A 22,414-nucleotide genomic window follows, 5' to 3' on the forward strand; every position below is an offset into this window, starting at 1 on the left:
TTCTCTGCTCTGGCCTCAGGAATCTGGGTATTCTTCATCCCTTCCCCCAAGCCTCCTCCAGGAAGCCTTTCCAGACTGAGCCTGTTTCGTATGTGCTCTGACGGCTGTCTCCCACCCATCTCTGCGTCCTCCTGCAACAGGGCCTCTAGGGGCCTACGGCCCTCCTGCCCACTCCGGCGCGTTCCAGCTTGGACCAAAAGCCCGGGCCTCTGCGGGGTGAGCGGCGCGGTGGCTGAAGCGGCCTGGGGAGGGGCCGGGCGGGCGGAGAAAGGTGGCCCGCGGCCAGCCCCGCCTCTACCTGTGTAAGCAGATCAGCCCTCGCCTAGCGGTTAAAAGGGGCCGATCTCCCCGAGATCAGCGAGTTCGCCTCCTTCCCGCCTTCCGTTAGTTAGACGGTCCAGCCAGCATGTCCATCCACTTAAGCTCCCAAGTCTTCAGTTCGCGCTCAGCCGCTTTTCCAGGGCGCGGCGCCCAGGTGCGCCTGAGCTCGGCGCGCCCCCTTGGCTTCAGCAGCAGGAGCCTCTACAGCCTGGGCGCCTCGCGGCCGCATGTGTCCCTGCGCCCCGCGTCCAGGGGCCCGGTGGGCGCCGGCATCCGCGAGGTCACTATTAACCAAAGCCTGCTGGCCCCGCTGCGGGTGGACATCGACCCCTCGATCCAGCAGGTGCGCCAGGAGGAGCGCGAGCAGATCAAGACCCTCAATAACAAGTTCGCCTCCTTCATCGACAAGGTGAGCCGGCCACGCTCTGCTTCAGGCCCCGCTCCAGGCCACAGCAGCCACCCCAGCCCTGACAGCACCAAGATAGGTGCTTGGAGGCCTGGTGCGTTCTGTCTTTCCGCGCGTGTTGGGGACCTTCCCCTTCCTCCTCCCCAGGAACCCTGTGACTGTCCCCGTCCGTCTCCAAGCCCTTCCTTCCAGCAAGCTGCCCAGGTTGCAGTGCTTTGTCCTCAGGGAATGTGTGCCTGGGTCTGTCCGGCAGCGCTGCCTGGCTGTATCTGTCAGTGGGCTGGGGTTCTTGGACCGGTTTTGTCACTGCTACAGTTTGGGAGCGCCAGGCACCAGGGCCGGAAGTTCTTTCTCTGGGCCCCTTTCTTTGAGAGGAGGCTGTGTGGAGTCTGAGATGGGATAGGGGATGATGCCCCTTCCCAGCTGAGGAGCTCCCCTCAGATACTGCCTACCCTGAGACAGATGCTGGAAATAGAAGGCTGGAGGGAGGGAGGGAGGCTTCCAGGTACTCCCGTCCCACCTACCTGGTCCTGCAACCTCCCTTTGGTCCTGCCCTTGGAGATAGCCCATCTGGGGGCAGGGAAGGTGCACTGAGGGGCCCTGGGGAGGACCATTTGGGAGGTGTTTTTCCTGGCTGGGTGGGTCCCACAGGGGTGCAGGCTGGGGGGATGAGGTGGGAGTTGGGAGTGAGGGGGCAGACTTGACTGGTGGGTCTAGGGGTGGGCAAAGTGGTGCTGGGCCCAGGAACTAAGGGCTAGCCCAGTTGGGCCCCTCTGCCAGGGCTTCCCCCTCAAGTGTGGACCAAACCTTTCCTCTCCTGCCTTTGTGTAGCTCTCTGCTTCCCAGCCCACCATATCCTTCTCTTCCTCAACATTCAGACCCTCCCCATCCCTCAGCTTCTGCTGAAGTCTTCCCAGGCCCAGGTTTCTCTGCTGCCTTTGAGCTGCTCTGCCTTATGTCTGCAGCCCCTAAGCCCTGCTGCCCAGAGTTGCTGGTTTTAGGAGGCTTGCTTCCCACCCCCAGTCCTACTGGGTGCTCCTTGTGGGCCTAGCACATAACTGGTGCTCTTTTTACAATGACTTGATTGTAGCCTTCTGTCCTGAGGCCTCGCTGGAGGAAAGGGGAAGGGGAGAGGGTATACTGAGGGAAGAAGAGACAAGATCCCATCCTGAAGGGAGGGAACCGAGTTAGGCCCGGGACACAGGAAGGATGCATAACTCTTCAGAGAGGAGGTAAAGATCACCTGGAATGCAATGAGAGCACAGGGGGCAGAAGGCTCTGGAACACAAGCACTGGGCCACCTTGGTGAAGCAGGCCCACCTGGCCCTTGGTCACACTCCGAGACACGTGAGACAAAGTCCTGGAGGACAGGCTTGTTTGGGTGGGGTTCCTGGAGGAGAGGGTCAAGGGCTGGGGGCCCAGGCTGGTGGAACAGCCAGTGGGAGCATGGGCTCCTCTGCGTGGTTGGAGACTGTCCCAGCCCCACTATGTGACACCATCAACACCTCCTATTTCTTCCTCCATCCCAGGTTCGGTTTCTGGAGCAGCAGAACAAGCTGCTGGAGACCAAGTGGGCACTGCTGCAGGAGCAGAAGTCGACCAAGAGCAGCTGCCTCCCGGGCATCTTTGAGGCCCAGATTGCTGCTCTGCGGAAGCAGCTTGACGCCCTGCAGATGGATGGGGGTCGCCTGGAGGTGGAGCTGCGGAGCATGCAGGACACTGTGGAAGACTTCAAGAATAAGTACTGTCCCCTAGTGCGACCTGCAGGATGCATGCCCTGGGCCAATGTGTCCCTCATGAGCTGACCTTTGCAAGTTCCCTTTGGGTTAGGCATCAGAGGGTGCAGCTAGCGGCTCAGTACAATAGCTCCCTGAAGGGAAGGTCTTGGCTAATACATTTTCTACTCCTCCTCTCCACTTTTTATCCCAGAGGGCTGTTTCCCAGTCATTCTGGTCTGTTCTCCTGACTTATTCCTAGTGAAATATCTCTGCCCACCTCTGACCTGTACTGTTCCCTTTGGTTGCCTGACTAAGGTCCCAAGAGAGGGTAGGGCAGCTGTGCTTCAGAACTTGCATGAGTCTCACAGATTATTCTAGAACAACTCCATTTTGCTCAGGAATTAGAGAGGTTTAGGGACTTGATCAAGATCACACAGCAGATCACTGGGAGAGCAGGGACTTGAATTTTGAGACATGGAGCACACTTGGGATGGAAAGAAGCCAGGAGAGAGAATGGTCATTGTGAGCCATGGGAGGGGTTGCGGAGGATGAGGGGTGGGTCTGGTCAGGACAGGAGTCAGAAGGGAGGCTATGAGGAGGGCAGGGAGTGCAGGGGCTAGGAAGGTTGGGGTTTTGAGGATAGACCTTTGAGGTGCCCATGAGTTCTCTTTTCTCATTGAATAGAAACCAAAGTCTGAGGCTTTGGCTGGGCCCCACCCTGACATACCTACCCAGTGGGCACTGGGAATTGTGAGCTTGCTCTGTCTGCCTGGGGTGTATGACTAAGCTGGAGCAGGGACACTGGCTCTGACTGGAGGAAGAACAAACAAAGGCCTGTGTGGAAAATGCCCACCCCCCTACTTCCCTAGGGCAACAGTCAACAGGGTTAATCCCACAGCAGGTGGAACCAGACAGGTGCAGAGCAGGAAAGGCCCGGGGCAACCAGTGAGCCCCTGTTGTGTGCACATGCATGTGTGTGCACACATAATCCTCCCCCCACACTAACCCGAGGAGCCAGGCTGTGCTCTGGGCTGGGACTGAAGGGGGCCTGGGAGGGGCACAGGGAGGGGCCCTGTGGGCAGCTGCCTGTGAGCTCTCTTTTGCATCCCCTCTGGGCCCAGGCATGGTGCGAAGGCAGGGGTGGACTGACGGCCTTGAGGACATTTCTGTAACTCTTCTGTAGTACCTGAGGGATGAGGGCTTTGGGAGTCTGACTGCCAGACCATCCTGCCCCCCACCCGGCTCCTGGGGCTCTCCTGCAGCTCTTGGGCACTGCTGAGTTCCATTTCTGACACCTTTTTAAAAAGTCCCCAAGTGAATGCTGGTTAGGCGCAATTAGGCTCACATGCTCTCTTGCTCTGTGGATGGCCTTCTATGGTGGGGTGGCTCCTTAGGAAGAAGAGGGATGGGAGCAGACCTGTGGAGCAGGGATGGGGGCTGGACAGTCTAGCTGGGGCCTGGTTCTTCCAGGACTTTCTGTATCCTCTTTCCTGATTTCACAATTAGAAGGGTTGCTCCCCTTCAGGCCCTTTCTTCACCCTCAGGAGGTGGGATTAGGTTGTGGGTACAGCATGGGCTGAGTTAGAATGCTAGGTTTCAAGTCTGGGCTCTGCCACTTAGCGTCTTACTGACTGGACAGATTATTCTGCCTCTCTGTGCCTCCGATTCCTTCCCTGTAAATCATAGTTCCATTGTTCCAGGACTGTTGTAAGGATTACATGAGAATGCACGGGAAGCTCGTACCTGTGCAGGCCCCCTATGAAGCGGTGCCTAAGCATGGCTAGTAGTCTTGCTGCCAGCATATGCAGCCTTTGTCCTTTAATCCACATTATTTCCTGCTCCCCGTGCCCTCAACCCATGCCAAGACTCAAAGCCTTAGGAATAGCTTTTATATGGAACATGAAAAAGTCAGGGACATTTGATTTCATAGCTCACACATGGTTTTTGCAGTGTCACTAAGGAGAGGGTGAAGGGAGGCAGGGCAGGTTTTCACACCTGGATACGAGGAGGGATGGAGGCAAAGCTGTGCCAACACCATGCCCACCCCTCTACTGCAGGTATGAAGATGAAATTAACCGTCGGACGGCTGCTGAAAATGAGTTTGTGGTGCTGAAAAAGGTGAGGGGGCAGACAGGTAGGGGGCATGTTACATGAAAATACATGACACAGGGGACCACAGGGCCCTCTCACCTGAACAGACAATAGGGACCAAGGTGGCCAAGATCTGGCCTGGGTTTGGAGGAGAGATCTGGAAGTCAGGCCCTTACAGCACAGCCTCTCTCTGTGTGTGTATCTGGCCTGGGTTTGGAGGAGAGATCTGGAAGTCAGGCTCTTACAGCACAGCCTCTCTGTGTGTGTGTGTGTGTGTGTGTGTGTGTGTGTGTGTGGTGAGTCACTAGACTTGTTTCTGGTTCTGGAGGGGTTAGAATTAAGACCAAAGGTTAGAGGCTAGGAAGGGTGATTTCAACCCCAAATAAGGAGGTGCTCTGTCACATTCAGAACCTTTCCTTACAGACAAAGGTTTGCACATGGCAGGCTTGAAATGTGAGCTGAATGAATGGGGTGGGCTTTCTTGGGGCCGAATGAACTTCCCATCCCTGGAATGTGTGAGCCAAGATTGGAAGGCCTGAGGGATATCTTAGGGGGCTTGATTTAAGAATCTGATCAACACACATGGAGCAGCTTAGTGTTCCAGTTCATCTACATAAATGCAACTTGCCCCAGAGTGCTGGGCATTCTGGGAGATTTAGGGCTGAGTGGAAGTGGGTCCTGCCCATAGGAGTTTAACCATAGGAAAGTATGGTTAGGAGAGGCCCAGACATTATCTGGACCTGCAGTGTCATCTGCATCAGAATCAACCAAGCTGCCAGTTCAACATTTAGGCTTGATATTTTCCATCCCTGGGATCAGTGTCCTCGAATTGAAGTGAATTGTTCAAGGTCACACAGCTGCTGGGTGGCAGAGCCAGGGGTGTGCCCAAGCCACCAAAGCCGTGAGGAACTGGTAAAGTGCTAAGTTTGGGGCTTTAGGCTGCTCTGGGCTATTAGTGCTGGGAAGGCCCCTCTGGTCCTGGGGATGCACGGAGATGATGTCCATCATGTAGCCCGGGAGGGTCCCGCAGAGGAAACTTGCTGCTGTGGGCATGTCAGGCAGCCTGGAGAAACTGTCTGTTTCTTGGAGGGTAACGGTGTTTGGGCCTGTGGGTTGGACAGTGCTGGCTTGCTCTCCTCCTAAATGTTCTTATTACTGAGGACATGGTGTCTCCCTGCCCCATTTACCACCACCTCCCAGGACGTGGATGCTGCCTACATGAACAAGGTGGAGCTGGAGGCCAAGGTGGATGCCCTGAATGATGAGATCAACTTCTTAAAGACCCTCTATGAGACGGTGAGGACCTCGTGGTTGGGAGACACCTCATGTCCTACATGTTCTATCTAAGGGGCCATCTAGTCCACCCCCTGCTTCTGGACCAGTTTTGGGGTACTGAGTGTGTGTGGGGGCATTTATTTCACTCTTTTTCCTTCCTGGACTCAGGAATCCATGATGGGCAAGATGAATTCCGGATGAGCTAGGGAAAGTGGAGCAGAGTGGGGTCAGTCAGGATTGGCCTCCCAGAGGCATGGGATGACCATTGGTCAGGAAGGGAGATTGGGAGGGGTTAAAAGGAACAGGAGGACATCAAGGGATCCCAGGCAGTGACAGAGTTCAGAGGTAGGCTGAGTGGGACAGGCAGGGAAGCCTGAGTCAAGGGAGATTGGAGTTCCTTGGAATTTACACCAAAAAGGGACTGGGTGGGTGGCTGTCCACCAACTGGTCACTCTGTCTGCCCACCCTTTTCTCCCGTCTCATTCTTTCCCTCTCATCCCTACCTTGGGCTTGCAGCTCTTCACCCTTGTGGAGATTTATAAACCTCTCCACTCTGTCAGTGTGCGTTTCTGGCTGTAGGCAGAAGATAGGGTGCCCCATCATCTGGCAGGGCTGGTCTGGGAAATAATTACATGTGAGGCTAGTTACAGAACAGTTCTCAGCTCTCCTCAGTCCAGTCCTGGCCTGAGTATCCAGCCTCCATAGCCCCTCAAAGTGAGTTCCCATGTGTGTTCATCTCAGGGGCTGGATCCTTGAGGTTTACTTCCAGCCCTCCTAGTCTCAGTGCTGGTCTTCATATGTCTATCACAAGTTTTATATATATATATGTGTGTGTGTGTGTATGTATGTGTGTGTGTGTGTATATATGTACATATAATTATTTCCTCTCATTATGAAAGAAACATATTTTCATTGTAAAAAAACCCAGGAAATTAAGTAAATCATAAAATTGAAGACAGGATATACCACTCTTATCTTGGCACCTACCTTTTTGGCCTTTTTCTGTGCAACTTAAAGATATAGAAATACATATTACATATTTTAATAAAAGTACGATCATACCCTTTTTCATGTAACAGTATGCCATGAATGTATTTCCCTTTTCACAAATGCAGCTATATCATCAGTTTTAAAGGCTGCCGAGTGTTCTGTTAGAGGGTGAAATAGGACTTATTTTACCTGCCCTGAGGGATCATCTTCACAATGGAGTTCATGCCCCAAAGACCTCCAGCAAGGAGCCATCACAGTTCACTCTGGATCACTTCGTTATACACTATAACCCCACCTGACTCTCTTATTTGAGAAGTTGCTCTGTAGCATATCAGGCAGTTGGGGGTGGGAAGAACTGTTTAGCAGGTGCTGGGGTTGGGCTCCCTCTCTGTCTGGTGACTCAGGGGACTGGGTGGGTGGCTGTCCACCAACTGGTCACTCTGTCTCTTCTCCCTTATTCTTTCCCTAGTGTGTGGGGACGGATGGGTCACGCCCCAGGTCCTGATGTTCTGTCTGGTTCCTACAGGAGTTGGCAGAGCTGCAGGCCCAGATCTCGGACACCTCTGTGGTGCTATCCATGGACAACAGCCGCTCCCTAGACCTGGACAGCATCATTGCTGAGGTCAAGGCCCAATATGAGGAGATGGCCAACCGCAGCCGGGCTGAGGCTGAGGCCTGGTACCAGACCAAGGTGGGTGGCCTCTAAGGGCACATTTTCTCTTTCTGGCAGGTCCTGGCAGCAGCTTCCCTTATGCCTCACCCTGTCTCAAGCCTTTAGGGGCTGGGTCCCATTGGGTCCCCCTGGCAGGCACCAGTGGTTAAGTCTATGGTGCTCTCCAGTATCCCGGGAAGAAGAGGCTGTGAAGGCCAGGCCCCTGCCCAGGGAGAGATCCCAGCTTGAGGTTGGGGACAGGACAGAAGAAATGGACACATATTAATAGTGTCCTCTGGGCTGAGACACTATTATAATATATTATAATAGCTAAAATTTGGCAGGCACTCCGTGCTAAGCAATATTTTCATATGTTTTACCTGTGCTGATTATTTAATCCAGAGAACAGCCCAAGTACTATTATTATCCCCATTTTATAGATGATGAAACTGAGACACACAGAGGTTGGTTAAGTACTCTGCCTAATTCCACACAGCTAGTAGATGGAAGAGCAGGCACAAGATTCTGGGTCCTTGGGCTCTAGACCAGGGAGGTTTAATAATTCCAAGTGCTGTGTGGAGGCAGGGCATTGACTGTACATGTGCTGAGAGAATGTGGTGGGCTGGCGGGGGTGGTGCTGGAGTAAACCGGTATTCTGGAGGAGGGAACCTGAGGCAGGGTTTAAAAGCAGCAGAGAGGGATGCCTCTGAAGAGACAGGGAGTCATCCATGGTGCATGGCTGAGGACATAGGTATACCAACAAGGAGACCTGGGTTCATATTTGCTGTGTGATTCTCGGGCAGTGCCTTCTAGTCTCTGGGACTCATTCTCCTCATCTGTGAAATGGGTGGTGCTGATGTTTCTAACAGGTGTGTTTTTATGGGGGGTGTTTAAGCTATATCTCAGACTTGCAGGGATTCTCCGGCACTGGGACATGAGGGCAATGGGTCCTGGAGAGCCATCCTTGTCCTTCCCTGGAGGAGAGTGAACCCCTGCTGTACCCCACTGCCCAGTAGTCTGGCCTCCTGGCAGTGGGTGAAGATTGTTGGGAGTTAGACTGTTGGTCCCTGGGTCTATAAGCTAGGAGGACTTATCACTCAGAACCTTGGGCTGTCCTTGGATGGGGAGAGGGATGAGTCACCTGTAATGGTGGACTTCTCTGTATGGCCTCTCCAGTTTGCGACCCTCCAGGCCCAGGCTGGGAAGCATGGGGACGACCTCCGCAACACCCGGAATGAGATTGCAGACATGAACCGCACCATCCAGAGGCTGCAGGCTGAGATTGACAACATCAAGAACCAGGTGGGCAGGCCCTCCCCGCTGTTTCTTGGGGCATGTGGAGAGCAGCCATCTGAGAAGGAGAAGCAGGAGGCAGGGGGTGGGTGGCAACCCGGGTGGGTGGCAACCCTACCCTTACTCCTCTCAGCTGAGGCTGGTGCAGCTCAAATCTCTCAGGCCTCCTCGTGAGGTCCCCAGGATGGAGTGCTCTTGGCTAGGTCCTGGCTGGGGCCAAAGGGAGCGAGGAGTCCTGTCGGGGTACAGAGCCCATGGAGGGAGACTGGCTGGCTGGCCAGAGAGGAGCCACTATTCATTACCAATTTGGTACTGAGCATTGTCCTTGCACCTAGCACTAGGTGCAATATTAGTGCCTGGGAGCTTGCAGTCTGTGGGGAATGGGGGACCAAGGCTCACTTACTATGACTCATGAGGCCCCAACCCATCTCTTGACCTCCCTTCCCACCACTGTCTCTCTCCCTGTGCTCTGGCCACACTAGCCTGTATGCCGTGTCTTGCACTTGCCAAGAATATTCATGCTTCAGAGCCTTTGCATGTGGTGTTCCCTCCACCTGGAATGTGGTTCTCCCAGTTCTGCACATGGCTACCCCTTTCTCATGGACAAAAGACCCTTTCTTAGAGATGGCATCCTCAAACATCCACTCTATCAGCAGTCTGCCTGAAGTTCCCTGGAGCACCTGTCACTATCTGAAATTTTCTGCTTTATTAGTTAAATTGTTGACCGTGCCCCACCTCCACTTGGGTAAAAAAAATATAAGGAAGGGACCCTGTCTGTCTGGCTGAGTGCCCTCCCTTCCCAGTACCTGGCACATGTTAGGGATACAGGACTCAGACAAGAGACTGATAGGAGGATGTGCTGTGAAGCTGGTGTGGGGAGTGTTGATGAGGGAAGCCCTGGCCAAGGCCCGGGGGTAGACTGGCAGCTCAGCCTGAGCAAGTGTCTGCAGTGGGGAGGGAGGGAAGGTGACCAGGGCAGCAGCTTCAGAGAGCTTGATTCCACATGTGCTGGGAGGATGGGATGTGGGGGTGACTTACCCAGAAATGGCCTTCCTTCAGAGCCCTGCAGGCCTGTTTACATGAGGGCGGAGGCTGCCTCCTGGCACAAATGTGGCCATGAGTCACTGGTGAAGTGAGCCAGCTCCAGGCTGGAAGGGGAGGCACAGAGTAATCAATGGTGGTTTCCCAAACCATGCAGCTTCTGCTGCACCCAGTTCTCAGCTCACACAACAGGGCAGAGCCAGCCCCCAGAGTTGGGGTGCCTACCACCATCAAGGGGTCCACAAGCAGTGGGGTAGCCCTGGACAAGGGGGCACAAGTGTGCTAGGGAAGGACACTGACTGATGGACAAGGGGTAGAGAGCATTGACATTGGAGGACTTCCCGGGGAGGACTGGGAGGGCTGGGCAGACAGGCTATGTGAGCCCAGGGGAGAGGGTCCGAGGGCATAGAAGGCGGGGGTCAGGGGTGGGGGAGGAGGAGGAGCCCTGAGCTGACCAAGAGGAGGCCCAGGACTAGAGAGGCTTCTGACGGTGGGATGGGCCACAAGCAGAATGAAAGCTAAGGCAGGGCAAGAGGTGGCAGTTGCTGCTCAGGTCCATTGTAAATCTGAACACCCCAACCCAAACCAGGGGTGCTGCTGATTATGTATTTTGGGTCTGGGGGTTCCAAGCAGTGCCTCTGTGCTCCAAGTCCCCCTGTTCTGGTCTGTTTCAAACTGGTTCCTGTTTTGAAGGTGGTTTTTGGTTCTTATCAGTTGTCTGAAATCTGAGACTCACCTGGTATCCATGGCCTTGGAGCTCCTCCAGCTGGGGGCTGGGCATCTGTAAACCATAATAACATTTATTAATAATAGTGATCATAATGACATTTATTAATTACCTACTGTACATGAGATACTGCCAAGAACTTCTGTATTACTCATTTAATCCTCACACTATCCCTATGAGAAAGGTGCTGTAATTACTGCTATTGTAGAAAAGGGGAGACTTTGGTTTGGAAGGGTTGATTCATCCAAGATTGCATAGCTAGTAAGTAGTAGAGCCAGAAATGGAACCTAGGCATTGGGTGTCAAACCCCATGTTTTTAACCCTTGGGATTCCCTGGTACCTGGGGGAGTAGACCGGTGCCAGTGAAGCTACTGTAAGCAAGTTGCCCAGGTGTTTTCTGCAGGGTGGGAAGGCAGGGACTGGTGAGCTCTGTGCCCCAGACCATAGCTCCACTCCTACCTGCAGTGTGCCAAGTTGGAGGCCGCCATCGCTGAGGCCGAGGCACATGGGGAGATGGCACTCAAGGATGCACGTGCCAAGCAGGAGGAGCTGGAGGCTGCCCTGCAGCGAGCCAAGCAGGACATGGCCCGGCAGCTGCGTGAGTACCAGGAGCTCATGAACGTCAAGCTGGCCCTGGACATTGAGATCGCCACCTACCGCAAGCTGCTGGAGGGTGAGGAGTGCAGGTGAGGGCACAGAAGCCAGAAAAGGGAGTGTTCTGGTGGGCCTGACAGTCATCCATCTACAAGCTTTTCCTGTGTATCATCTTCGGCAGGGCACTGGGGGTGGGAAGTGTGGGGAGGGTACAGCTGATGCTGGCTTCTTTGCCTCTTATCTGATCCACAGAACACTTCAGGTAAGCAGGTCAGCACTGTTGATTCCTAGTTTACAGAGAGGGAAACTGTGGTTCAGTTTTATTAATTGTGGGGACAGGATCAGTGTACAGTCAGACTCTGCTGATTCCTGGTCCAGGCTTCTTCCGTGATGCCAGGCTGCTCCTCACTACATAACTGAGTGCTAAGTCACGTGGTATTGGTGAGTTCATGCCCAAGGTCACATGGCAAGTGGAGACATGCCCCCCGGAAGCCTAATCCGAGGCCAGGTTGCTATCACTGGAGTTAGATCCTGGTTCTCTGAAAGGAGACTGTCCTCTGAAAGGACGCTTAGGGGACACAGACATCTTGTTTATATCCCTTAATGTCTAAGCACCAAGGGCAGGTCTAGGATTTGTGATCTTACAACCCCATGCGATTTAGGGGGACTTCTTTTAAGAATACAAAGTTGCAAATATAAAATTAGACACAGACCCAAATATTTATTTAGGATGAGAAAAAAAAATCACACAAATCACTAGAGCTTTAGGCATTACTTTTGAGTTCAGTAGTCATTGTTCCAGTAATTTTTACATGGAATTGCTGCCTGATTGCAGCCTCACTTCCCTGCACACCCACAACTGCCAGCACCTCCTGGCACTTGCGGGGGCCATTTGAACGAGAGGCCTGGATGCTTCCACGCATACCCATTTCTTGCCCTTGGTCTTTGCTCTACCCCCTTCCTGGACCTGGAGAATACGGTGCGCTATGCAAACCGCACCGAGGGGCCAGGGCCACACTTCGGTCCCAGCTGGGCTCCCCTCACTCCCTCCATCAAAGTGTACTTTACTCCCCACTGTAAAGTCATCCCCAAAACCAAGGGCTTGGTGATAATAGGACTGTGAGTCACAAAACAAACACACCCAGCTGTCTTGGATGGATTTTTAATTTCCAGTGCAAGACCTGTTTCAATGCACAGGCTCATTAAAGCCACCCCACCTACCTCCCTGCTCATTCCTCAGTCCCGGATGGAGCTGCATTTACTCAGTCAACAATTCATTAATTATTTCAACACATTAAATTATTACTCCATGCCAGACCTCATACTGGGCGCTAGAGATACAGGAATCAATAAGCTACAGCCCACTTTGAAGATTTTATCATCTGCTTAGAGGAGGCAGCCATTCCCATAAATAATAAGAGCAGCTACAGGATTTACTGAATCCTGTGTTCCCAGGGCTTTAGGTAAATTATGTTATTTAATTCTCACAAAAAATCTGGTGAGGTTGGTATTGAGTTAGGCCCAATTTACAGGTGAGGAAATGGAAGCCCTGACACATTGCCCAGTGTCATGTAGCCAATAAGAAGGCCTGAGCCGATGCCCCCTACCCCTGCAACACTCTTCACTCATTTTGCAACAAGGTTGGGGGAAGGCTGGCAGTGAGGGGACAGGGGAAGGAACACCAGTCCTGCTTGGGGCCTGGATGGAGGGGTCCTGGCTGTGCTTTCTGCAACACTGAGGAAAGAGCTGCTCTCACAGGTTTCTCTCTGCCTCCAGGTTGGCCGGAGATGGAGTGGGAGCCGTGAACATCTGTAAGTCCTTGGCAGCGCCCATCCCTTGTGCTGTCCCTTGTCTATAGACCAGGATGTATAGGATGGCCTTGTGGGGACCAGGAGCCTCTCTCCCTCAACATCGGTCCGCCAGTGTCTGGAGATCCTAGCCAGGCTCAGCGGCCCAAGGAAGCTATGCAAGAGGGAGGAGTAGGGCAGGGGGCACCTGTGGGGGAGCCCCATCACTGTGGGAGGCTCCTATTGGGTATGCCCTGTGGGGAGGGAGAGGGGCAGCCACAGTAGGGTGGGGTGGAGTGGGGCTGGGGCCTGGGGGGTGGTCCTCGTGCTGACTGGGCCTTCCTCCCTTCTCTCCCAGCTGTGGTGAATTCCACCGGTGGTGGCGGCAGTGCGCTGGCCTTTGGGGGAACCATGGGCAGCAATGCCCTGAGCTTCTCAAGCAGTGGAGGGTCTGGGTCCCTCAAGGCTTATTCCATCAGGACCTCGTCTGCCACCCACAGGAGTACCCGCAACTGAGTCCTGGGTGTGGGGTCTGTGTGTTTGGGTGTGGGGTGTTTTTGTGTTCTGTGCTTGGGGACCTCCATTCCTGATGGGCAACAGCACATATGATGGGTACTGGGGAGGAGGTAGGAGGTCTCTGTGTCTGGACCCCCAGGGGGTGATGATGGTGGCATGCGTGGTAAGCCCCATAGCCCCACCCACTGTTGTCACAAGAGGACTTCCATCTCTGGTCCTAAAATTGCAAAGCAGTCTGAAAACTGATGTCAGAATAACTCCCAATAAAGCAGCTTCTGAGGCCTGGATGAGCCTCATGCCCAGCACCTGGCATCCTGGCTTCACTAGGGTGGGCAGGGGAGAGGGTGGGGAGGGAGGGAGGGGACCTAGAGAGGACAGTCTGCCACTCGTGCAGGAGAAAGCACATTGGTGACATAGGGCTGCTGCTCTAAGGAACTTGGCTCCTACCCAGTGTGAGGCCTTGGTGCCCTCCCAGGGCTGGGCTGATTCCAGCTCTCCTGAAGAGCCCAGAAATACTCTAGGAAAGTTCTGGCTCTGCTAGGAAGTGGACAGTGGGGTCATCTCCTCCTGAGGGGAGAGGGAGGGCTGTTGGCACCCCTGGCCTCCATGCCTAGTGCTGCCGGAGTACATTGCTTGGTGTGAGAAGGCCACAGATACTCAGCTGTGCCAGGCATGGGTCTCGGGTGGGCCAGCCGCCCTCAGCCCTTCCCGGTGCCAGGTCTGCCACACCCTGGGGCCCTGGATGGCTGTGTGTGTCTGGGGCCTAGGGTCTGGGATTCTGCGGGGGTCATGGCAGTGGGAGGAAGTGTGTGTAAGTCTGGGAGATGTGAGGGGTGAGGGGTGGTGCCAGAGTCTAGCTCCCCAAGTCTAGTCTAGTATGGGGGATCTGTGCCTGGGTCCATGGGCTGAGGGAGGGGCTGTGTATCTGGATACCTTGTTAGGGGGTGGGTGGGCAGGGAGAACATCTGTGTGTTAAGTCTGTGCTGGAAAAGGGCATCTGTTGTCAAGGTCTTTGGTGTGGGAGTCTGTGTGTTTGGGTGTGGGGTGTTTTTGTGGTCTGTGCTTGGGGACCTCCATTCCTGATGGGCAGCAGCACATATGATGGGTACTGGGGAGGAGGTAGGAGGTCTCTGTGTCTGGACCCCCAGGGGGTGATGATGGTGGCATGCGTGGGAAGGTGGGGGAAGTGTTGGTTCCAGGGGGAGGGGAAGTCTGTATATTTGATCCTATGGTTAAGAATTTTCCTATGTTGAGGTGGGGGTGGGATGGGGGCGTGGAGGAAGTGGACCACTGGTGTCCTAGCAGTTTCAAGCAATGAGGTCCCCACTCGAGGTGTCAGGGGAGCCAAGTCCTGCCCTCCTGGCCAAGGCCTCTCCCTGTTGCCCTTCTCACTTCCCTTCTGGCGCCTCCTCATGCTTCCGTGTGTCTAGGCGTTTGGCCTATCCCTCTGGACTCCTCAGGATATGTAAATATGGCACTAGGGCCAGAGTGAGACAGTCCTCTCGCGCCCTTTGGCTGAGAAGACCTTCTCTGTCAGCTGGAAGTGCATGTGCATAGGCACAAAAGGGAGACTCTCAGAGCGGATTACATATGCCCCATGAGCTTTATTGGAAACATGGAAACCAAGTGTGAGGGAGAGGGACAGGAGGAGGTTGCTGCGGAAAATCGTCTCCTCCGAGATGCAAACTCAGTCACTGTGCGAAGGTTTGGAAGGCAGGGGAGCCACAGCACGCAGCGCAGCGCGCCCACACTTGAGTGGCCCTGGGGCCAGTCTGACCCTCAGAAGTCACCGGCGTCCAGGCCCCCAGAGCAGCCTGAGTCGGGACTGGATCTTTGCCCAGGGCTGCGAGGAACCCAGTAATTTAGACTCCTGGGGGTGTGGGTGGGGTGAGCTGCCAGATGCGCGGGCCAGGAGCCCGGCCTCCCGGGAAGAACCAAGCACACAAGAGGGGAGAGAGATGCAAGGAGATAAGGCAGCAGTTGGGAGAGTCCAGAGGGCCGGTTCTGAAGCCCCTTCGCCTCAAGCCTAGGGCCTTTCAGAGCTCAGGGACCAGCCGCTGGAGGACTGCTCTCTCGCTGTAAGGTGTGTTGCAAAGCGGGAGGCGCTATGCAAACCGCACCGAGGGACCGGGGCCACACCTCGGTCCGCAGGGCGCGCAGATTCCGGTGCTCACCGCCAGGTTCCCGCTGCAGGGGGCGCTGCAGACGCTGCCCGTCACTGGCCGGGAACCGGACACGGTCAGGTCCCCGCAGACAACCCCGCCCCGGGAGCTGCTGACACCTAAGGAAGACGTCAGGGCTTAGTCCCCGTGTGAAGTTGTCGCTGGAGACCCCTGCCTGCTAACCAGAGCTCCCTTCCCTTGCTCAGAGCTCCTCCACTCCATTTCTATCCCCCATCCCTGCCCCCACAACCCGCACTCTTCACATCTGGGCACACCTTCCTGCAGTCTAACCTCAAGCATCTTTGATAAATGTTAGCCTACAACTGCCGTTTATGCAGAAATAGCTGTTTATTATATTCATTGCCACATTGCCCTCCTCCCTTCAGGGTCTTCAAACTGCAGCCACATGACAGCCTCATGGCCTCCTGTTTTTCTAAATCTACTCATTAAATATTGCTTATGGTTGTGGCTGCTTTCACATCACAGAGTTGAGTAGTGAGACAGAGAACACATGTCCCACAAGCCTGGTATATTTACTATCTGGCTCTTTACAAAAACGTTTGCACACCAAGAGCCCCAATCCCTTATGTCAGAGCCCACAGGACAGATTACTTACAGACATTAACAGCTCCAATGCCCTCACACAACCTTGCGGGAAGGACAAAGAGACAAAAGTTTGTTGAACGAAGAGACGATAAAAGCTAACTGCAAATTCCCTCCTCTAAGGCACCAGTGCAAGTTAGGTGCAAATATATGCAAAACATGCTCCTGGCTCAAAGCACAGATTGGGGGAGATTGAAGAGATATCCGCCCCTACAGGTGTGGTCCTCACCTCTGCTCCTCGCCCTCCAGCAGGCGCCTGTAGGTGGCGATCTCAATGTCCAGGCCCAGCTTGGAGTTCATCACCTCCTGGTACTCCTTGAGCAGGCAGGCCATGTCCTGCTTGGCCTTCTGCAGGGCAGCCTCCAGCTCAGCCAGCTTGCAGCGGGCGTCGTTAAGGGCGGCCTCACCCTGCTGCTCAGCCTGGGCCACTGCAGCCTCCAACTTGGAGTTCTGGGAGGCAGGGAAGGGTTATTAAGGTTCTCTGTTCTGGGTTCAGATTCACAGGCCAGGCATCCTCTGACCATTGATTGTCAGAGGAAGAAGGGCTTTACCCATTTGTGAGGTGAGGATTTGCAAATTAGTGTTCCCAGGGAATGTTGACACAGCATCTTTAATTTTTGAACTTTAACGTAAAATACCCAGATTCCTGGCTTCTCTTGAAACATCAGAGGATCTGTCCACACTGGACTTGCATTTCCACATGGCCTGCCTCATTTGGATATGATTAGCTCTGCCCTTTTTGCTTTCCAGTTTATCACTGTGGCCCTAGTGCCTTCCGTACAGCCACTTCACTCATTTATGACCCCTTAGGACATCAGAGAGTGATCACTGATCTAGAACAGCAGGCCAGAGAGGTGAAATGGCTTGCCCCAAATCATGTGGTGAGCTGGTGGCCCAGCTGGTAGGAGAGCCAGGTTCTGGTCCCGCAGATGGGTGCTGTTTCCTCCACCCTAGTTTGCCCAGAGACCAGGAAAGCCCCCTCATTCCATTTCCTCTGTAGTGCTCCCCCCTCCTTTCAGCAGGAATTGGGGAGACTTGCCTAATGTTTGAAGTTCATTCCTTTTCCCACAACTTGGCAAGGTGTTTAACTTAAATCCCCTGCGGCAGGCGAACTCCATTGTCTTTCTACACAATGGAGTGGCCCAGGCTCCTGTACCTGGCACTTGGCATTCTCGACCTCGGCGGTCAGCCTCTGGATCATGCGGTTCAGCTCATTGATCTCCTCCTTGGTGCGGCGCAGAGTCTCCCCGTGCCGGATCACTGTGGCCTTGATCTCCTCGCACTGGGGGGAAGCAGAGATGCTCCTGAGGCTCAGGATGGGAACCCTACCCGTTCAGGTCACCATGGATGATTGTGCAGGTTGGTAGTGCTCAGCCTGTGCAACCATATAGGGGAGCCATGCCCTGCCACCCCAACAACGCACTAAGAGCTTTTTGCCCCTCTCCTATCATCTCTAGGGAAGGACAGCCCACAATTCTTTAGGGATCAGAATTACAGAGAAGTTGTTTCTAATATATGCATCACATCCCTCCCACTGCCACGTCTAGGAGGCAGGTGTCCTGGGCCTCTCACCTTGGTGCGGTACCAGGACTCGGCCTCGGCCCGGCTGCGGCTGGCAATGTCGTCGTACTGAGCCTTGATCTCAGCCACAATGCAGTCCATGTTCAGGTCCCGGCTGTTGTCCATCTTGACGATGACTGAGGTGTCTGAGATGTGGGACTGGAGGACGCGGATCTCCTGTGGTGGTGGGAGGGGACAGAGCTTCTTTGGCCAGAGCCGCACTCTCGGCAGCCCGCCCTCTCGCAGACTTTCCCCGGTCCCTTTCCCTGCTTCCTCCATAGCCTCACTGTCTAAGCCCCAGTCTCACAGGGGAAGTCTCCCCGTCAGCCCCGGGGCCTCCCAATGCTCCCCAGGTCCAGAGACCAGAGGCTGACAGGGGCCAAGTCTGAGGCCCCCTGCCTGATTTAGGTGAGGGCCTCCTGTCTCCATCCTTTGGGTCTAGGGTCAGCATTTACCAGTTTGTGATGAGTGTCACCACAGTAACCAGGAACGCCAGCTTATCAGGGGCATGGCAGATGAGACCAAAGCCACCCTTCTTCACCTTCTGACAGTAAACCTGTCCCAGGTCTGTCCATCTGCTCTGCACTCCCCCTCTCCCTCCAACCCAGGGGCTCAGAAGGCAAATAAATGGTGGCAAGTCCTTCCCAGTGTCTAACTCACATCTGTCTTGCTGCCCCCCTGCTCTGTGGCCCCTCACCTCCTCATACAGCCGCCGCAGGAAGTCGATCTCCTGGATCAGGGCCTCTGCGTTGGCCTCCAGGTCCGACTTGCGCAGGTAGGCACAGTCCACATCCTAAAGGGAGAGGGTGGTACAGGAGTCACACAGGTGAGACAGCACAGAGCTTTCCCCAGCAGGGGGCACCCCATCAGGCTGGGTGGAGACCCTCCTGAGCTCCCCGTGCAGAGCCTGCTGAAGTCCTCTGTGCAGTCGGAGGGGTCAGGAGCAGGTTCGGGTAAGGGCGGGGACCCCAAGGTTTCCAGGCAAGTCGTCTGGTGCCACTGGGATGGTCCCTCTAGAATCCACACGTGCCACTCTCACTGAAACTAGGATCTAGTGTAAAATGGGTCACCTCTACTGTGGCCCCGCCCCTCTGGGCTTTGAAATCTCAGGGAATGCACTGTAGTCTGTGGTCAGAAGGGAGGTCTCGGATCCTGGAAGGGTCTCTGTCCCTTCCAAGCCAGGGTGGCTCAGGCTGACACCTGTGACCTCCACGCCTCAGTGTCCTCACAGTGACACTGCCGTCCTCATGGGGAAAAGCTAGAAGGACCTGCCGAGAGTCCAAATGGTGGCACCTGTGCCGAGTCGAGTCCAAGAGGTGAGGAATGGGACTATTCCTGCCAACATGTGCCAACTGTTATGGCCTGAGCTTGCTTCTCTCCCCGGGCCTCCATGTGCTCTTTCACTCACAAACATTTCCTGAGTGCCCGTTCTCTGCCAGGCTCAGGGCACAAGGAGGTAGGAACCATGGGCTGGACAGCAGTCACTGGGCTGGGAGGAGGCTGCACTGCTTGAAGCAGGCTTGTTCTCTGCTTCCCAGGGCCACCAGGAGCACGGGGACATCTGGGGCCAGGAGTGCGGGGGACACTGGGCTCCGTGATTGTGGGGAGTCGCCCAGCCTCTCTCACTGCAGAGCTGCCTCCTGCCTATGCCCTCGTTTCTGAATTATGGGTGGAGTATTCTGGGGCCACTCACCTTCTTCAGGGCCACAAATTCATTCTCAGCGGTGGCCCTTAGTGCCACCTCCTCTTCATACCTGGGGACAAAGGGCACGAAGTTCACTGACTAGAACTTCAATAGGCTGGGATTTGAAAGAAAAGAAAGAGAAAGAAGGCCAGACACACACAAGCCAGGAACTGGGTTTTCTGGAGGTGGTCATAGAATCGGGCTCTGGGACTAGAAGGGACCCTGTGCCTCCTTTCCCTCTGGGCACTCAGACCAGCCCGTGTCACCATGCAGTGCTCTTCCTGGCTCAGGGACTGTCACCTGACCGGGCCCAGGGTGGGTGCATCACACACCTTGGAAGCCTCCTCTCTGCTTCTGGATGCAGCCCCTGGGGGGCAGGAACCCACCCTAGATCTGTGCCCCCCTCATCCTTCATGCTTACTTGCTCACTCCTGCTCCATTCTCAGGTCCTAAAAAGTACCTGGACATAGAGTGGATGCTCAAAAATGTTTGCTGAATTAATGAAATAAACACATAGTGATGAGGTAGCTGGAGCAGCTCAGATTGACTCCAGTGCTTAAACTCCCATCCCAGAAAAGAACATGATCCCCACAGGCTTTCCATCCCTGACTTCTTCCTCTTGGGAAGTTCCTCTTGTGGTCTAGCCCAAACACATCCTGCCTGGATTTAACCCCACTTCCTTTGCCCAAACCCTCCTCCTGAGGCGCTCACTTCTTCTTGTAGCCCTCCAGCACCTCCTGCACGTGGTTGAGCTCAGAGGCCAGCCTCCCGCTGTCGGCCTCCGCACACTCGGCCTCCCGCCTCAGCGTCTCGATGTAGCCATTGAACAGTGGCTCCAGGTTGCTCTCGCAGCACTGGCGGTTCTGGTAGAACTGCCACTTGGTCTCCAGCAGCTTGTTCTGCTGCTCCAGGAAGCGCACCTGGGTAGAAGTGGAGAAAAGTGGGTCGAAGGAGCCCATATCCACCGCCCTCCTCAGAGAGCAGCAGAGTCCAGGCAGAGCCAGCAGTGGGGTGTGCAGAGGAAGGGGTGGCCGTGGTGGCCCCTGCTGGGCTCTCCTGGGCCGAGGATGGCCGTGGTGGCCCCTGCTGGGCTCTCCTGGGCCGAGGATGCACCGGGAGCATCCGTGTTTCATGACCGCTTGTTCAGGCCCAAGTGAGGGTCTGTCCATGGTCCTGGGTCGGGTGTGTGGGAGACTCAGGGGTTCCAGGCTGAGCTGGGTGCTGCTGGGCTAGGGGCAGTGTCCCCTTTCTCTTCTGTGTACACTCAAATAATTGACCTAGGGACAGTGGTTCTCTAATGAACCCTTTGCAGGCGGACCTCAGGATTTTGTCCTCCTGGTACTGTTTTACTCATGACACATCTATAAATGAATCTACTTAGAGTTTACACTTAAATGAGGTTAAGTTGTAACTTTATATTACCACCATGGTTGTGAATCCAGTATCATTTGGCATCCACAAGAGGAGCTCGAAAAACATTAAATTCTAGGTGAAACTGTTGCCCAAGACAGCTTTGAATCTGTGGCTTGCTCTCTTTATTAGAGGGATGTGAAAGACCTATGAGCACCCAATGAGATTTTCTCCATTAATGTTAAGGAATGAAACAAACATGAAAGGAAATGAATTTTCTTGTCAGGGGTTTCAATGTTATTTAATGCTTTAATGTACCACTTAAATTTATCACATAAAATATCAGCAGTCCCCATTCCCCATTTCTAGAGACTGGCCTGAAAATTCCAAGATCCTCTCTGGACTCCCAGGCTCGGGGAGTGGGTGATCAAGGACAGCCAACTTGTTTGTGGGACCCTGCCTGCCTGGACAGAGGTTGTGTATCAAATTAGGAGACCTCCCCTATACTCAGGTCTCTGTGCCTGTCTGTGCCCTGGGTGTGTATCCACGTCCTCCATCAGACTAGGGGTTCACCTGTATCACATCTCCCCCTGCCCTTGACTCCCCTCAGTGGCTAGCCCAGGAACTGAAGATGCAGGAAGGGTGTGATCAAGGACACCCACCTTGTCGATGAAGGCAGCGAACCTGCTGTTGAGGCACTTGATCTGCTCCTTCTCCTCCTGCTTCACGCACTGCGCATTGGGGTCGATCTCCAGGTTGAGGGGAGCAAGCAGGCTCTCGTTGACCGACACGGAGGTGATGCAAGGTGGGTTGGGGCCGCACACGCCGCCGGCGCGGTATCCGAAGCTGCGGCCGCAGGAGCCGGAGCGGAAGCCCCCGCAGACGCTTAGGCTGCCAAAGCCCCCGGTGATGCCGCGGTAGCAGGAGACGCCACGGTAGGGGGCGGCCGTGATGCAGCAGCGGGCGGGCCTGGGCCCGCAGGCCGAGGCACAGCTGAAGGTGCGGACCCCGCAAGGGGCACCGAGGCGGGCGGAGAGGCAGGACATGGTGCGGCGGCAGTGACGGCGGGTGGTTGACCCTGAAGCCCTGGTGCTGTGCCTTATATCGCGGTCCGCGAGCCCGGGGATGGAGCGCACAGCCAACGCGTTTATGAGCTTGGAGGTCGGCCCTCGCGCCTCGTCCAGCCGGAATCAAAGCAGGCCGGGCCGCAGGCAGCCTCCATAAAACGGCGTTCATCTCCCGCCCGCGCTTTATGGGGCCGGAAAGCGCCTGGTCAGCTCTGCAGCCGGGGCTGCGCCTCCGGGCGGGCCCCCTACGCCCCTCTGCCGCACTGGGTTCGGGTAGGCTGGCTCATGGCTCATGGCTGCGTCCCCAGGATGGGGCAGCTAGGCACACCTGGTCCCATTCGGTACCAGCAGCACCGCCCCGCAGTCGGGAAAAACTTTGGCAATCTGTGCATTTCCTCCTGGTGCGGGCACGCGCGCCGGTTGAAGTGCGGGGTCTCTGAAACCAGTCCTACAGATTCTTGTCATGACCCTGGACAGCTGAATTACCTTCCGAGCCTCAGTGACAAAGGGATAATAGCAGAATAGTAGTACCCGTTTGAGAGCTGTTGGGAGGATCAGATGAGATAATGGACAGGAA

General features: G+C 55.0%; 2 protein-coding genes across 2 annotated transcripts; one reads left to right on the forward strand and one right to left on the reverse strand.

Annotated features, from left to right (window-relative positions):
* The first annotated feature begins 258 nt into the window (after positions 1-258).
* Positions 259-13,716, forward strand: KRT7 (keratin 7). Its single transcript, XM_036915159.2, has 9 exons — positions 259-730; positions 2,257-2,468; positions 4,503-4,563; positions 5,737-5,832; positions 7,328-7,492; positions 8,630-8,755; positions 10,980-11,200; positions 12,885-12,919; positions 13,254-13,716. The coding sequence occupies exons 1-9, from the start codon at positions 407-409 to the stop codon at positions 13,409-13,411; spliced, it is 1,398 nt and encodes a 465-aa protein (XP_036771054.1). The 5' UTR covers positions 259-406; the 3' UTR covers positions 13,412-13,716.
* Positions 13,717-14,990: 1,274 nt separating this feature from the next.
* LOC118927225 (keratin, type II microfibrillar, component 7C-like) lies at positions 14,991-22,157 on the reverse strand. Its single transcript, XM_036915157.2, has 9 exons — positions 21,433-22,157; positions 20,132-20,340; positions 19,430-19,490; positions 18,434-18,529; positions 17,749-17,913; positions 17,333-17,458; positions 16,406-16,626; positions 16,190-16,221; positions 14,991-15,692 (listed from the first exon to the last, which is right to left on the reverse strand). Exons 1-9 carry the CDS (start codon positions 21,814-21,816, stop codon positions 15,517-15,519), a joined length of 1,470 nt encoding a protein of 489 aa, XP_036771052.2. The 5' UTR covers positions 21,817-22,157; the 3' UTR covers positions 14,991-15,516.
* Between the last annotated feature and the right edge of the window lie 257 nt (positions 22,158-22,414).

The sequence above is a fragment of the Manis pentadactyla genome, chromosome 10 (assembly GCF_030020395.1).
Source record: "Manis pentadactyla isolate mManPen7 chromosome 10, mManPen7.hap1, whole genome shotgun sequence".
NCBI lineage: Eukaryota > Metazoa > Chordata > Mammalia > Pholidota > Manidae > Manis > Manis pentadactyla.

Bases quoted from the DNA above. Each gene is read 5' to 3' on its own strand.
- KRT7 (XM_036915159.2), top strand. From the start codon at position 407: ATGTCCATCCACTTAAGCTCCCAAGTCTTCAGTTCGCGCTCAGCCGCT. The intron at 2,469-4,502 runs GTACTGTCCCCT...CCTCTACTGCAG, and splicing joins GTGGAAGACTTCAAGAATAA to GTATGAAGATGAAATTAACC. The intron at 7,493-8,629 runs GTGGGTGGCCTC...TGGCCTCTCCAG, and splicing joins AGGCCTGGTACCAGACCAAG to TTTGCGACCCTCCAGGCCCA.
- LOC118927225 (XM_036915157.2), bottom strand. From the start codon at position 21,816: ATGTCCTGCCTCTCCGCCCGCCTCGGTGCCCCTTGCGGGGTCCGCACC. The intron at 17,459-17,748 runs GTGAGAGGCCCA...GCTTCCCCCCAG, and splicing joins AGTCCTGGTACCGCACCAAG to TGCGAGGAGATCAAGGCCAC. The intron at 15,693-16,189 runs GTAAGTAATCTG...CGTCTTCCTTAG, and splicing joins CATTGGAGCTGTTAATGTCT to GTGTCAGCAGCTCCCGGGGC.